We start from the raw sequence: 15,964 nt of genomic DNA on the forward strand, positions 1-15,964 counted from the left end.
GTGTTCTATGTGATCTAACATTGCATATGTAAGATATTACTTTTTATATCCTATAAGTGATGTGAATTTATATCTCCATTCCATATTAATGTAGTTTATCATTTGTAGTTTACAACAACGTACTTAGTTCTTGAAAGAAAAAACGAACACTATGTAAGGTAGAATCAATATGGCGTACATAGGAAGATATCGTGAAAAACATATGTAAATGTGACATTTGTTACTATTATGTACAGGGGATGGACAAAAATATGGAAACACCTGCGAAGAAAAGCCGGAATGCTGTAGTTAATAAGGTGCAGGACCGTCTTTAGCTTCCAAAACAGCCTGCAGTCTCTGAGGAATGGACAAATACAAGTCCTGGATGGTTGATAATGAGATCTTGCACCATTCTTCATGAAAAACATTGTCACAATCCTTCTCTCTCTGTCACTCAGTGTACATTTTTATCCACGCAGGTGTTTATCTGATGATGTCTTTCCGGACACGTTATTATGTCATCATGATCTTGGATAGAGTCCCTCTCGACACGCCAAATAACATGACTACATTGGTAACAGAGGCGCCTGTAAGGCGGGTACCAACAATTTGCCATCTTTGAAAGACTGTCAGCTCGGACATGATTCAGTATCAACTGCACTGCACGCCATCTACAGCGCAACTGTCGACTCCTACCAGTCTGACAGGGTCCTATCCAGTGATGTGCCGTAGACTATAAGTTTATGTCTACATGCGTTGTCTACACGTAATCTACGCGTAGATTACATTGGGTTTTAGTTTACATAGACTACGTAGACAATCTAAAGTGCATTAAACTTAATTTTCAAGGGTTTCATGAAATAAAAGTGACATTTTCAACTATATTGGTTCCTAACAAACTGAAAATAATCCAATTTACAACAATCTTCTCTTCTCTCATCAACTATGGAAGAAGATAAATAGTATGCAAAAAACAACAACAGATGGCAGTCGTGAGGCAAGAGTGATCTTTTTCCCATAAAACTCTAGAATATTTCCTGTTAGGTTTTTTCCTAGGTGAGAAACTGCTCGAATTTGGAAGAAAGAGTATGAAAAGTTCTCCTCACACATCAGCAACTGATGCACAGTATAATTTTCTATTTATTCCACGGCGCCCTTTGCTAAGTTATAACCTTCCGCCATGTTGTTTACATAAATCACGTCATTTACGTGTATAAGATAGTCTACGTGTAGAATGTAGACTATCGTTTACGCGTAGACGCACATCACTGGTCCTATCTCTCGGCGCAAGACAAAAGAATGTTGCACCGTGGCCGATTTCAAGTGGAAAAATTGCGTGGATATCACCCGTTTCGATGTCCTGGTGTTTCCATATCTTCGTCCATCCCCTGTAGATGTAAAGCGTGTGGGACTCTTTAAGGATGACAAAGGATCTTTCGTTTGCTGAGACTTTGATGTGTAATCCATAGTCTTCAGGTTACAAATTGTGACGCGTCACTTCCTTGTTTATTGCATTGTTGATTTATGGACTTGCCTTATTTTGCTTCGCTTTTCCACCACTTTTCCCTAATCGCGACGATGAGGATGAGCAATACTATGATGAAATTGATGAAGGAACACCCGCGCCCAGACCGGGATTCGAACCTGAGACCACTGGCGACGTAGTGTGCTGTTCTAACCACTCCGCCACGGAGGTTGGCTTCATTAGTTTGTAAACGATCTTATTTCTTTGTGTGATCTCATATGTCCTTATGTACAGTCACCGGCAATGAAAATGTGACACGTAGATCCTGAAATACCCACTTCTCTGCAAGGTGTTGTGTATGTTGCCTATCTCACGGTGATAAGTTGACTTATATCTAAAGAACCTTTTTGCATCAATACTTTTTGTTTGTATAGGTACAGTTAGATAAGGATGTCGAATCGACCCTTTCTAATACAAATATGTATGATAGAAATAGTATGGATCAAGGATTCCAAAAATGTAGGATTTAGGGTGAGGAAACAAATGGGAGTGGAAAAGAAATCTAGTATTAAGTTTGTGTAACCTCCATTAAAAATGAAATATAATGAGCCTAATTTGCGTGAAGATATAAGTTAAATGCCTAATTTGTTATGTAAGGGTTGTTGGGTTTAGTTATCCTAGCATAAATAATACATTTACAGTATATTTATGCTAATAGAACCAAACCTTAACGGACCTAACCTAACAACGTCAGCATTCCTCGAGTGACGTCACAACGCAAGGTTGTCTTCACGTTGTGCGATAAGGAAGACAAGTGAAGTCATGATCTACCTTATCGCACAACAATCAGACAACCTTGAACAATAAAATAACCAGAAAATATACATTTTCCTAACAAATTGTAGGAAAACAATTTAAAATAACGAAAAAAAATTACAGCTATTATAAAATAGAAACTTCAATATCCAAAAATAAAATGAAAACCATAAATACGGATGAAAACACGAAATTAAGAAAGATGAATCCTAGTGGAAATTAGCATCTATATCCACGTTAAAAACCAAACCTGGCAATACTGGCAATACTGTGTGCTTACAACATGAATGTGGATACACGAAAGAATCTATGGTAAGTACTGTAAGAAATTTGTATTATTTCACAGAACAGGAACATCTAATTATAAAATGCACAGCGCCAAATCGAAGCTTGAATTAAGTACTACGAGTGAACATATATTTTGTTACGTCGAAATGGTAAAACGCAAGGGACGATTGTGCAGTATAGCCTACAGTTATACACATAGTAATTATAAAAAATACCATCATTAGCAATCAATTGTACACTGTCACTGTTATGGGTGCCATGTCGAAACACACGTCCCAAGGGCATATTTGTTCCCACAAATAGGGATAGGCCCACCACGTGTATTTTGACTCCTATATTGGCTACATTTATGATTATATGAACAAAAAATTGGGAACACGCTAAGGAACAATGTAATATATTTTCTTCCTTTAATAAAAATTTTCACAGTTGAAAATCGAAAAATCAGAGGTGGTGTCTACACGATGTTTGATAATATCAGCAGAATTTTGAGCGCCAGCGACACTACGACACTATATATATATATATGAATGGCTTATTGCAGAAAGGGACCTAAGTCAAATTTTTGAGGTATCGGAGTTCATGGTATTTTTGATTTTCCTAGTTACAGACACATCTTTTAGTGCAGAAAGGACGTCAGTCACACGAGGCTATAGCCAAGAAAATGAACAGTGAAAAGTGTACTTTAATGCAGAAAGGTACCTGAGTCACTGACTCGGGTCCTTTTCTGCAATAAACTTAGCCGTATTTATACGTTGTACGAACTGTGTAAGCTAATCTGTAATACAGCTCGGGCGGTAAAAGTACTGTCAAACTTATTGAAACCAGTAACATTATTGATTTCGCAACGTGGTGGCCTCATGTCTACAAAAAATGTGGCATCTGTGAAAACTACCATGTGTTCCTACAAGAATAGGCAGTATTTTCAGATTTCCAAGTATAATTACTTTGAATACTGTGTTGAACATAAGGGTACTGTCAAGGTTTCCGAAGGCATCAAAGGTTTGACGTTTCACACTTCTATCTGTCCAAAGGTGCAAGAATTGTAATTCCTACGCCACGTACGTTCCCAGTTGCACGTATGCCGATCAAGCTTACTAAATTAAAGAACATATGAACTGCCTTGTCGTATGTACCAGACGACGTCAAAGGATTTTATGAAGATATTCTTCAGTGGCCCACTACACACGACAATGAAACAGACTCAGATGTAGAGTAACACATGCATGTATGACCTCGTACATTATTGTACTTCAAACACCGACAATAAAGTCGAGAAAGTGTAGTACACTGTCATTCATTGATGAATCTATAATTTTCTGTGGCATATATAACATAACCTAACCTAACCTAGCTTATGTGGCAACGACAAACGGGCGTTTGTAGGATATTTCTCGTCTTATTTCTCAAACTTTCCACTTTTATTGCAGAAAGGTACCGGAGTCACAACTTTTTCATCTACACTGTCTCTAGCAGCATACTGCAGGGGGGCGCATTGAGGGTTGCAAAATTAAGTTTTCTTTATGCTGAATATTTGAGCAACAACGGCATATTTCTTTCTTACACTATCAATATTATACAATTTTTCTTGTTTTTCTCAGAATTGTGCAAAAGTGACTCAGGTCCCTTTCTGCAATAAGCCATTCATATATTTTTTTTTACATGCACCATCTTGGAATACTTTGACCTATTTCGGTCAAGAACAATACGAGATTAGTCACAAGATGTATCTATAGTTACTACATGAATTTCACATTAAAGACTATAGTGGAAAACATCGATCGTGAACTACTTTCAGGAAATAATTATCGTTTATAATTGTTATTTTTCTAATGAAATGTTAAGGGAGGTTTTACCAAAGGTGGATCAGAGGGGACCACGGCCCATCCAACATCAACCTGTTTCGTCATGTCGAAATGCAACAAGTAAATTTCGCAACAATCGTAATGAAAATGTATGATTAATGATGAATGTACATTTTTCTCTAAGATATTAGCCGACCAAACCTTTCAGAGCCATCTAGTATTTTGCATGGTAAGTTCTGATCCTAGCAGGCATATATCTAGAACTATATTGCAAGAGGGTTCCGAACTAAGTGTCTCACGGACGTCAGCAGGATTTTTTCCAGGGAGGGGCAAAAAAGGTATTTTTTTCCAGGGGGGCAAACAAGGCATATTTTCCCCAATAATAGTGTTGTTTCCTCTAAAAATATTGCTTAAATTTATCATATTTATGCAATAATTCACACATATTATCGTGACTGAAATGAAATTATGTGTGAAAATTTTGGGTTAACTTTCATTTTCCTGGGGGAACCACGCCCACCCCCATCTGGACGCCAATGCTCGAATGCAGGCTGGATAAAAATCATGATTTTTATTTTTAAAAAATATTTTTGATGATTTTTTAAAATATAAATCGGATTTTTCTTATTTTAATTTTTATAAAAACAAACACCCTAAAAATTACTTGTATGGTTTCTAGTACCATAGATGTGTGTTTCTTATGGAAAGGAATTTTCTACAAATCAACCCTGTAAAATATTTGAAGAGTTTGATTAAAGCAAATAAAAAATACATGTAAATTACATGCATAAATTATGAACCTACTATGGAAATGTTTGTTGAATGTGTTAATGAAACTATAATAATTTCAGTAACTTTCCTTCCAGTGAAAATGAAACATCCTGGATGTACTCTATAATTGTAACTTAAAATATTCTTATAGTCTTTGTAACTGAATGTTTTTTTGTAATGAAAGCTGCCATGTTTATTTAGTTCAATGATAATGACACTTTTTTACGGTTTAACACGATCAGAATTTTGTAGTTTTTTTCACACAAAATATTGATATTTTTGCCCATAAAAATTACTCCTACAATTTCCTTCTTTTTCTGTGTTTTCTTTTTGATGCAGAAGCAAAATAGTACCAACTGGTCCAATTTTGAGAACTCTCCCCTAATCTTTTCCATCCCTACCAAATTCTGTTAGGTCCATCTCAACATTATCCCTCCATCTTCGTCTTGGTCTTTCTACTGGTCTCTTACCATCAGATTTCCCAACAAAAATCCTGTAAACTCTTCTTTCCTCTTTCGTTCATGGCACATGGTCTGCCCACCTAAGTCTTCTTGATTTAATCATTCTAATAATATCTGGACATGAATACAAATTTTGTACTTGTAAATTATGTGACCCTCTCCTGTCTCCTCATATCTTTTAGGTCCAAATATTTTCCTATGGATCTTATTTTCAAATACTCTCAATTTATATTCTTCTTTCAATGTAAGGGACCAAGTTTCTTATTCATATAACTTTGCTCATATATAATAATAATAATAATAATAATGATAATAATAATAATGATAATAATAATAATGTTATAAATAAAAGATTAGTAAGATTAATTTTACTATTAATATTATTATCAAATTCAGAGGAATGTCAACATTAATGGTCATATTTACACAGGGTGTACCAGAAATAATGGCGCAAACTGAAATTCGGAAAAGTACACAATAGTAGAAGCAAGAACGACTCGGTAAACATGTGGTTGCAAATCAACCAATCTCTCTGTGAAATAAGTCAATCACTCTAGAATGAAAGTTTAGATCACTTTGAACTTTTAGTCGGTGAACACTTAACATACACAATTGGTCCAGTAAAACAAACAGCTTGTAGCCTCAGCCTAGAGGTTATCGAGTATATACGAATACACAGTAGGTAGTTGATTTTGTTACCAACTTCTTGTACTCGTCGTCGAATGACAATAATCTGAGGTATTTTAGGATGAAAATGAAGTGTTAGCGACAATGCTGGTTCTCGGGTGAAAATCGTAGCTCCAAGGCAGCATTAAGTGAATCGAGGTATGGAACAAACATTTGCCGTATACATACTGAGTCCAAGATTTGGCTATCTCACTGTCACGTGGTCCTAGGCTTTGAATAGAAATACGTTTACCAACTCCTAAGAAATCGGGTTGCCAACTCATAGAAAATCAGGTTGCCAACTCATAGAAAATCAGGTTGCCAACTCATAGGAAATCAGGTTGCCAACTACAGAATCAACATCTATCTCACTGATATGAATAATAATGTTTCCAATTTCTGATCAATTTCTCTCCTGTATTTTATTCTCTAGGATTCAGGCTTCGCCGATAGCCTACCTAGCCTAGAATATACGCTCCTGCCGTCGACAAAGGTACTCTTCTAAATTTTCTGTTGGGTAATTTTCACGATACTGTTGCCTAGCGAGGTCGTGTTGGTACCATATCAAAGTGCTCACAAATTTGTTGAACTCGAACGGACTCTCAGGTCTTTAAATTTACTGCCGGCAATTTCCCTGTCTTTCAGAATCAAGAACGAACATTCAGGGAAATGTGGCGGCGCTTATAGTTGTTCCTTGTGAGTGTCCCTTCGACAATTTCATCATATCATCACTCATCCTCATCTTCGGAATTAGCCAAAAGAGGATAAAAGCGAAGTAAAACAAACCAAATCAATCAATCAATGAAGTCCATAGCTGGCACAACAATGCAAGCAACTGGATAAGCCCCGAAAGAACCCCCAGCCTGCCCCTCGACTCGTCAGCTACCCTTCAGTACAAAGGCACCCACGCACGTGCAAGCTGAGAGAATGGATTTTAGTATTGATTAACTCACAACAAAGAGAAGACCTGCCTGAGGATTTCTGCTACTCAAGGAGTCTGCCAGACAACAGGTGCTTCAACTCCGTCTGAGAACTCAACGTCATCGAGTATAATGACACGTCTTGGTTCCCTTTCAATGGAAGAACTTGCAAACAAGGATTGAGGAAGTTTGAACACATTTCAAAGCAGGAAACAGAAGTGCGTGTTATCGACTTCAAGTTCTTAGGGTTTTGTTATCATTACGAACCCTGAAAAAGCTTTTACGGGTGAAATGTTAGCCATAACAAATTCAAGCAACTTGACAGCAGTGTAAAAACATTTACAAACAATATACCAATTTCTAGCGAAAGATCACCATGGAGCATATCCGACTCTAGAATACATTACGCTTTTGTGCATATTTTCAATAGCATTTAATTCTGCACAAGTCAACACTGCATGAATAAGGATACTCTATAGTTGAGGAGCTGTACCTTTGCGGGTGTCCTTGGGTACTACGCGCATGTAAAGAGAGAGGAACATATTCGTACTTGCCATCTACTCGCCGTTTTGGTGGTCGACTGCTCTCACAGAGTAAGAGGGGAATGATACACAGCCTGTAGCTCCTCCTCTTTTGCTACTGCGCAACCGGGATTGGTCAGGGTTTGCCCGCAGTACGCTAAGTCTACACTCTCTCTAGGACATCTATGAAGCAAGTCCGCAAATAACGGTAGAGAAGGGGAGAAGTGAGTGGGTTATAGAAAGCAGTGCGCACTGCTGCAAACGGCTGCTAGTTGCAGCCACGTTTTCTGTCCATGCACTCACTATCCCTCTCACGCATTCGTTGATTGATTGATATGTTGTTTTAAGGCCACTTTATGCACAGACAGGCTAATCGAGAATGAACATATACTTTAAAGTGGGATCCGAATAACCATATTGAACCCGGGACCCCTTGATTACAAGGCGCTTGCCTCAGAGATTCCCGGGACAGAGTATAGTCGGGACAGCTATTTTTTTCAATCCTGTTCCTACTATTTTTTGGTTTCATCCAAAGTTTGCTAGCAGTGTTACGTGCTCGCATGAGTGGAACATACGGCGAACGATTGAAATAACGAATCATAGATGACAGCACGCGGAAGAAATATTATGATCGCAGATTAAAGCAACAATGTGCATGGGAAGTAAAGTTTTATTCACTATAAAACGGTATGAAATATAAGATATTTAATAGTTGACCTAATGACATAATTCTGTCATTCGAGAAGTTTCGTGTTTGTTATTTGCAAGCTTCTTGAAAGTAAAATCTTTCAATGTTGACAATTAGTCAAAAATATGTGTTCTCAGAATGAAACTATTATTATACCATAACAACTAAATTTCAGTTGGAGTTATTAGTAATATAAGCCTTATGGACATTGGAAAGATGTTTCTTGAAGAATGTGACAACTTTGTAGTAGAGAATATTATAGAAACTTCAAGGATCATAATTATTGTTTTAGACATAGATGAATGAACCTTATGGTACATACTGTTTAATCTTTAGAATATTGCCATTATACACAAATTAGTTCTGCATATCACAGCTGTAGCTATGTTTATCTTTTGTGTCACGGGAGGCGCTCTGCTTGACATGGGGCGGGGGGGGGGTATAAATACAGCTTCGGAACCTAATTCTGGGGCATTTTCATCACCGACTCCGATGGATTAACATCTTAAATACTCAGCTCCCTTTATGGGAGGGTTCAAGAACTCAGTCTTCGTTCTCAAATTAACTTAGAGACATAGCTATTCTGTCGTAAGGGTAGGTTCGCCCTGTGGACATGCTAACATGTTACCATGCGTGAGAATAAGTTAATTTACGATGGCTTACAACTTTGTGATAATTCAGTTTGCTTTCTTCGAAACTCATAAGTAATATATTTTCAATTTTTGCATAAAGCATTGGACTTAATGTTATTCTGCCGTATGAGTAGGTTCGCCATGTGAACATGCTAACATGTTTCCATACCCGATATAAAGTCGATGTCTCTAATATTTTACGAATTATAGCAGTTTGTATTTCTGCACATATCTTGAAGCCAGACCATAATGTCCAATTTATATTAAATAGGAGTCAATACTCAAAACCTTCGCCAGTCATGTCAAAGTTATACTTCATTATGTCAGGGAGCGTTCATAAAGTTCCAAGCAAGCGCCTGGTCGTCTTTATATAACGGATATGACAGCTTGATCCATGTTCAGTAAATGTAATGTAAATTGCGAGAGTTGCATCGATTTGATTATAAGAAGGAAATCTGTTCAGTCCTATGTTTGAAATATGTAAAGAAGATGTAAATTTATAAAAGTATCTTAAAAATAAACCATCTTCAGGAAAAGAATTGCACATAAAGAAACCTACTGAAGACGCAGAATTTCTTCAGAAACAGATGTTGTTAATTTATCTAATGCCCTTTCCCGTAACCTATGCCAACATAAATTAAAAGAGTCGAAGCCTCATACCCCATGCACGTCTATGTCTATTACCATTCCCGTACCTGAGAGGGGTCAGAGTATCCCATTAGCCCACTGAGTTTTAGACGAGGTGAAGAAACAGATTAAATTGGATATTGAAAGGTGATTGAAGGAAATAGGAAGGTAATGGTGAGGATGGACGTTTTGTCTTCATGATTTTTTTTGTTATAGCTGCGCTTTTATGATTTTTTTTCGAGGGCGATTGGTGCTCGAGGACGCTGGCAACAGAGGGTGGCCTAAAGGTTCGAGAGAGGAACCGCCACGAAGCCTATTTCAGTATGAGAGCAGCCAAAAGTGTCGCGATGGATGTTTCCGCTTACTTTCTTCGTCTCCTTCGAAGTTCAGAGCTTGTGATCGAGCGCAGGTCTCTCTCAGTTATGCAGCTAAGCTATGATTTTAAAAGGGTGGTATTTGGTTTTATTTTTATGATGAGCGTTTTCCCTCATCATTAACCCTGCAAGTTTTGTTAAGTATCCTTCCTAATTTTGCGTAACGCTATGCGTCGCTCTTCCTAGTTGTTCACCTGTGGATATATGCTGTTAGGAATATTAGCAACACTGAAAGGCTTCCCCTGGAACTGGAGGAAATGAAATGAATGGAGAGAGGTACCCTACAAACGAGTTTTTCTGCTAAACATTTGGGTTGTTTCCGAGGTGTGGCCCCAACTCAGTGGCGGCCCCCAAGCACTTCCATTGCGGCGCATATATTGCAGACCCGGATCAAGGTCAAGCGCGGGACAGGCGGCGCCCCTTGATTAACCCCTTTTTTTCTGCTTGTATTAGGCGGTGGCGCAGCAAGGCAGCGACCCGAATTACTATTATATTACATTCGAGACAAATGCCAAAAAAGATGGGAAAGAGAGCAGGCAAGAAGACACGAGAATCTATCCTGGAAAGAAGAGAAAAGAAAGGTGGTGACATTACCAACCACCAGTTCAGATGAAGGATCCTTTGGACCTTTTCCACGAGATAAAGGAAAAGGAGTGCAGTTATAATCTTACACGAATTAATTTGCCAATTGCACAGAAGGATATCTATCAGGATGCCTGTGGGAGCAATCTCAGAGATCCTCGAGATGAATGTCACCGGCAAGAAGAGGAGGCTGGCAATCCAATGAAGAAAGTTGGATAGATGAAGGAATTTGTATATAGAAGTTTGTAAATAAGATATATATCCATTAGAAGAATAAGTATATATATATGAAAAAGCCTATGAGTTTATAGAAGAAGAAGCATATGGAATCTCATGGACGAAAGAATATATATATGTGTGTGTGTGTGTGTTTACAGATTTAGAAGAAGAAGCCTAATAGAAGTTCATTAGTACATAGAAGAAGAAGTCTATTAGCCAATAGAAGAACCCTAATAGAAGTTCATAGAAGAAGAAGTATATTAGTAAATAAAAGAAAAATCCTAATAGAAGTTCAATAGTACATAGAAGAAGGAGCCTATTAGCCAATAAGAGAAGAAGACTAATAGAAGCCCACTAGTCCATAGAAGAAGAAGCCTGTGGATTTCCAATATGAAGAAATACATATATATATATAGAAGAGGAAGTAGTCTTCACCTATCGATAACAGGATGTCAAGAAGAAGAAGAAGTCCTTCACATCTCCATAGCGAAGAAGAAGAAGTCTTCCAGTAGATACATTCCATTATACTTAAAATATATATATATATATATATATATATATATATATATATATATATATATATATATATATGTGATAAATAATCAAACAGACAGCTTCAACTGCAATCATGTATATAAATTGAATGTAGTCTGAAAAATTAAGAATACACGGTGCATTGTACCTTCTGTAATAGGTTAAACAAGTTGTTTCCTTTCGTTTTTTCTCAAATAAGTTATCAATCAGTTTTAGTTGCCCTGAGAATCTCATGTTTTACCCTGACCTAAACCGGACTTGTGTCACCCTCTCCGGGACGTGGCAGCAGATATTCAGCACTGTAGTTCTATGTTATCAGAATTGCCCTTGACATGCATGTACCCTTGAATTATTTCAAACTTTAACGCGCAGTAAAAAAAAACCCTTTGTCCTTAACGTAATCCAATTATTAGTTTCTCATTCTGTACATAGTACGTAGCTATATTTGAATGCGGCCGAGCATAGTTTCTTAATTCAAAGCCTCCACTCACCATTCCGCTATCGAAAGTACCATGTTTCGTTCATGTTCCTACCTACTTCCCCCACCAAGTGTAGACTCGTCCTTTCGAGCTAGACTCGTCATCCGCAGACATGCCATGAACTAAAGAAAACGATTTATGGGGGATAGTGAAAGGGGTTAGTTCCACCAGTATCTGCAACGATTTTCTACGACGTAGATGTACGTATCAATTCGTATACAGGGCCTCCCCGATGGCGCACTGGTAACGTCATCGTCTTGTAATCAAGGGGTCCCGGGTTTGATACCCGATGGAGGCACGTAGTGGTTCGGATCTCACTTTAAACTGTAGGTCCAGTCCCGATTAGCCTTCTGTGCATAAAGTGGACTTAAAACAATAACTTAAACAAACAAGCAAGCAATTCGTACACACTTTCATGTCTGTGTCAATAGACGTGACAAATGTTCTAAGGGAAGTTTCACAAAACCGCCTGGTAATTTTGAAGCGTGTTTTTCTCTTGAAATTAGGAACGTGTTCTCAAAGTGAGGGAGATGAGGGTGGATGGTATCCCCAGCTAAAAAACTTTTCGCAAAGCATCCCTTCAGTTGACTCACTGTCACCATGTTAAACCAAAGAAGCGCCCCAAAGCTAACCCCCAAGTCTCGACCAAACATCCTTCCAGTTAACATTTTTCACTTCAGGAGCTAGAAATTATGTTCTGGAAATCAGATTCATGGAAAAAGTAGAAATAAGAAGTACTTCAAATATATAAAGTACAATTCATATTTTTCTTATGTATTGCTTTACACATCAAACAGTAGCCTATGCTGAGTGCAAGAGCTGGACTAGCTCAGTGTGACACCTGCTACGTTTTCAAGGAAGCCAAGTTGCCATCCCAACGGTAGCCCGGTTGCCAACTCGTAAGAATTCAGGTTGCCAACTTCTAAGAATTCAGGTTGCCAACTCCTAAGAGTTCAGGTTGCCAACTTCTAAGAGTTCAGGTTGCGAACTTCTAAGAATTCAGGTTGCAAACTTCTAAGAATTCAGGTTGCCAACTCCTAAGAATTCAGGTTGCCAACTCCTAAGAATTCAGGTTGCCAATTCCTAAGAGTTCAGGTTGCCAACTTCTAAGAGTTCAGGTTGCGAACTTCTAAGAATTCAGGTTGCGAACTTCTAAGAATTCAGGTTGCCAACTTCTAAGAATTCAGGTTTCCAACACCTAAGAATTCAGGTTGCCAACTCGTAAGAATTCAGGTTACCAACTTATAAGAGTTCAGGTTGCCAACTTCTAAGAATTAAGGTTGCCAACTCATAAGAATTCAGGTTGCCAACTTCTAAGAATTTGGGTTGCCAACTCCTAAGAATTCAGGTTGCCAACTCCTAAGAATTCAGGTTGCCAACTTCTAAGAATTCAAGTTGCCAACTCCTAAGAATTCAGGTAGCCAACTTCTAAAAATTCAGGTTGCCAACCCCTAAGAATTCAGGTTGCCAACTTCTAAGAATTCAGGTTGCCAACTCCTAAGAATTCAGGTTGCCAACTCCTAAGAATTCAGGTTGCCAACTTCTAAGAATTAAGGTTGCCAACTCCTAAGAATTCAGGTTGCCAACTTCGAATCGTCAATATTTTCTTAATGAAGTGAGTAAATTTGTTCATAGTTTCTAATCTACTTTTCTTCATCATCAATCGGCTGCAATAGTATTTGCATAAAAATTCATAACAATAGTGTAGTCAAGACAGGACCGAACAGTATTGTTGCTTGGACATTACCTTGGCAATCAAACCCCTTTGTCAGAAAGCGTTCACAGTTTATAAAAACGTGCAGAAGACATTGATAAATACTGAAAAAGATTGATTCTTAGTGTCGATAAGATCGACTGTGATTTCTGAGCACATATACCTCTGTTTGAGCTTTGAAATACGTAAGTGAAATATCTGAAATTATGAATATAATCTAACATATAGGATGAAACATAACGGGGATTGGGCACGATTTAGAAATAAATTTCTGGTATAGCGTATTGTGTCTGCGTATCTGCTTTTAGGACTAGTTAATCACTTTGGTCGTTTTTCACATTCATTAGGTACTTGTTAATGGTAAAATTTATTTTGCTACAGTTCAGAAAATCATTCTATTTCTAATAGCAAATTTAATTGTTTAAAATGCTTTAAGTGGCTACATCTGCTCATTTAATGGAAGACCTCACCAATGGCGTGGTGGTATCGTCGTGATCCCGGGTTGGATAACCGGAGTAGAAAATCAGTGGTTCGGATTCCATTTTAAGTTTTATCTCCATTCCCATCTAGAACTATCTACATGGTGTTCATAATATTGGAACCAATGGCAAAAATTCAAAAAATGCCTTGACACTTGTTTTAATAAAATATAGCTGTACGAAACATGTTCGACATGTCCACGATCATTTTTCACACACAGCTGAGACGATTGGCCATTTTCTGCTAAATTCAGCGCAACATTTCGGGGCCATAAGACGCGAAGACTGTGGCGAAGGTGACACAGATTTATACTTTTCACCGCATATACCTGAATGTCCTACAGGGCGAAGTCTAGTGGGTTTAGGTCGGCTGACCGTTGAGCACATTTCACCGGTCCTCTCCACTTTATGAACACCCTGTAGCTGCAAGACAATGAAAATAATAAAATTAAGATCTGTAGGATAAATATTTCAGGAACGGTCTTCATCTATTTCCAGGATCATGGAGACAGGTTGGGTAATAGACAAGAGTCGCCTTGACATCCCGGAATTGCAAGGTACTCACAGAAAGGAAGGTTCACAACTAAACCAATCACAACAGGGTCGCAAACAAGGGCGCCTATTGCCGTGCAAGTACGAGTGGAACGGTTGCGTGGAGATGTATCATCAATCAACTCTCCTCCTGCATGAGTTCGACTGTCCCCATCACACTCTTCCCTGCGTCTACGACGACTGTCCATCCGAACTCACCTCCGCCGAGGATATGGTGCGCCACCTGGTGGAACAGCACAAGGAGCGGCCGGTTGTGATTTCCACGAAGCACAGGTTCACTTTAGACCTGAAGCAGGAGGACCTGAAGGTCGGTCAGGCAATCCAAGCCTTCAAAAGGGTGTTCTATGCTTACTTCTTCCGCTACAGGAGCGACATGGCTTGTCTGGTGATGGTATGTTCGAACAGGGAGAGCAGCGTCTACTTCCAAGTCAAGGTCCACGCGTTCGGTGACTACTCGGCTCGTCCAATCACCAGGTCTGGTAAAGTCATGTCCATCCTTGAAAGGGACTTGATCTACCGGTCAGAATCACGTGGGTTCACGTGCGTCTTCGAGATTGGTTCCCTCTGGAAGATCGCTCAGAAGGAGAATGAGGACACCGTGGTCCACGCTGTCGTCGAGATTCAAGCCCCCATCTGGCGTTAGGATTCAGAAGCTTCTGCTTTGGAAACAATATTCTGAGAAACTCTTGCTGGTGTCACAAGTACTAGAAAACCAAGACTTGTTTAGCAGTTCAAACATTCTCTCTAAATTACTATCGCAGTGGCCGTTAACATTTTCCACACTGCTAGCTTCTCCAAAATCATCAGAGTGGCATTACAAATCAACATGTAGTAGAGTATTTAATGTAAAATTCATAAAGCTGCAATTATAACTCACTTGTAGAAGAATTCTGCTGTTTCAGTATCTAATTCATCTACACTTTGACCTGAACCAACCACATCCCAGTAAGTTAAGTCCTCTTCAAGAGTAAACGGACCGTTACGGTCTGGCGTGGTTTGACCCAAAGACTGTGGAGAACAAGACCAGCTTTGAGAATCATCTTCTAGTAGTTTAGCAGCGGCCCAAAAGATGGCGTTGTTCTTTCAACATTGCTATTCGCGATTAAAATTACCACCTGAGCGCTAGTGTCGCTTCTAATATGGCCGCTCTATGTAGGATAAATCTTTGTTTATTACGTAATCGCAGCGTGTTGTCATGGCTGGTATGGAAGAGACGTTTAAATTACGCGTATTTTTAAATATTGCGAATGCGATGTGAATTCCAGGAACTATAAGGAAGGTGAAGCTGTGCTGAGAACGAAGCCCGAAAAATAACACGAAAAACTAATGTAAAGGGGCTAGCCTCCTGAAGGAAGTGTCTTCGCACGGACGCCATAGTTGTAGCACAACAAC

General features: G+C 38.7%; 1 protein-coding gene across 1 annotated transcript; it reads left to right on the plus strand.

Moving 5' to 3' along the window:
* Window positions 1-13,594: 13,594 nt before the first annotated feature.
* LOC146003126 (uncharacterized) lies at window positions 13,595-15,424 on the plus strand. Its single transcript, XM_083141304.1, has 2 exons — window positions 13,595-13,726; window positions 14,519-15,424. The coding sequence occupies exon 2, from the start codon at window positions 14,523-14,525 to the stop codon at window positions 15,213-15,215; it is 693 nt and encodes a 230-aa protein (XP_082997430.1). The 5' UTR covers window positions 13,595-13,726; window positions 14,519-14,522; the 3' UTR covers window positions 15,216-15,424.
* The last annotated feature ends 540 nt before the right edge of the window (window positions 15,425-15,964 follow it).

This window comes from Lepisma saccharinum, chromosome 19 (genome assembly GCF_977018435.1).
Source record: "Lepisma saccharinum chromosome 19, izLepSacc3.1, whole genome shotgun sequence".
NCBI lineage: Eukaryota > Metazoa > Arthropoda > Insecta > Zygentoma > Lepismatidae > Lepisma > Lepisma saccharinum.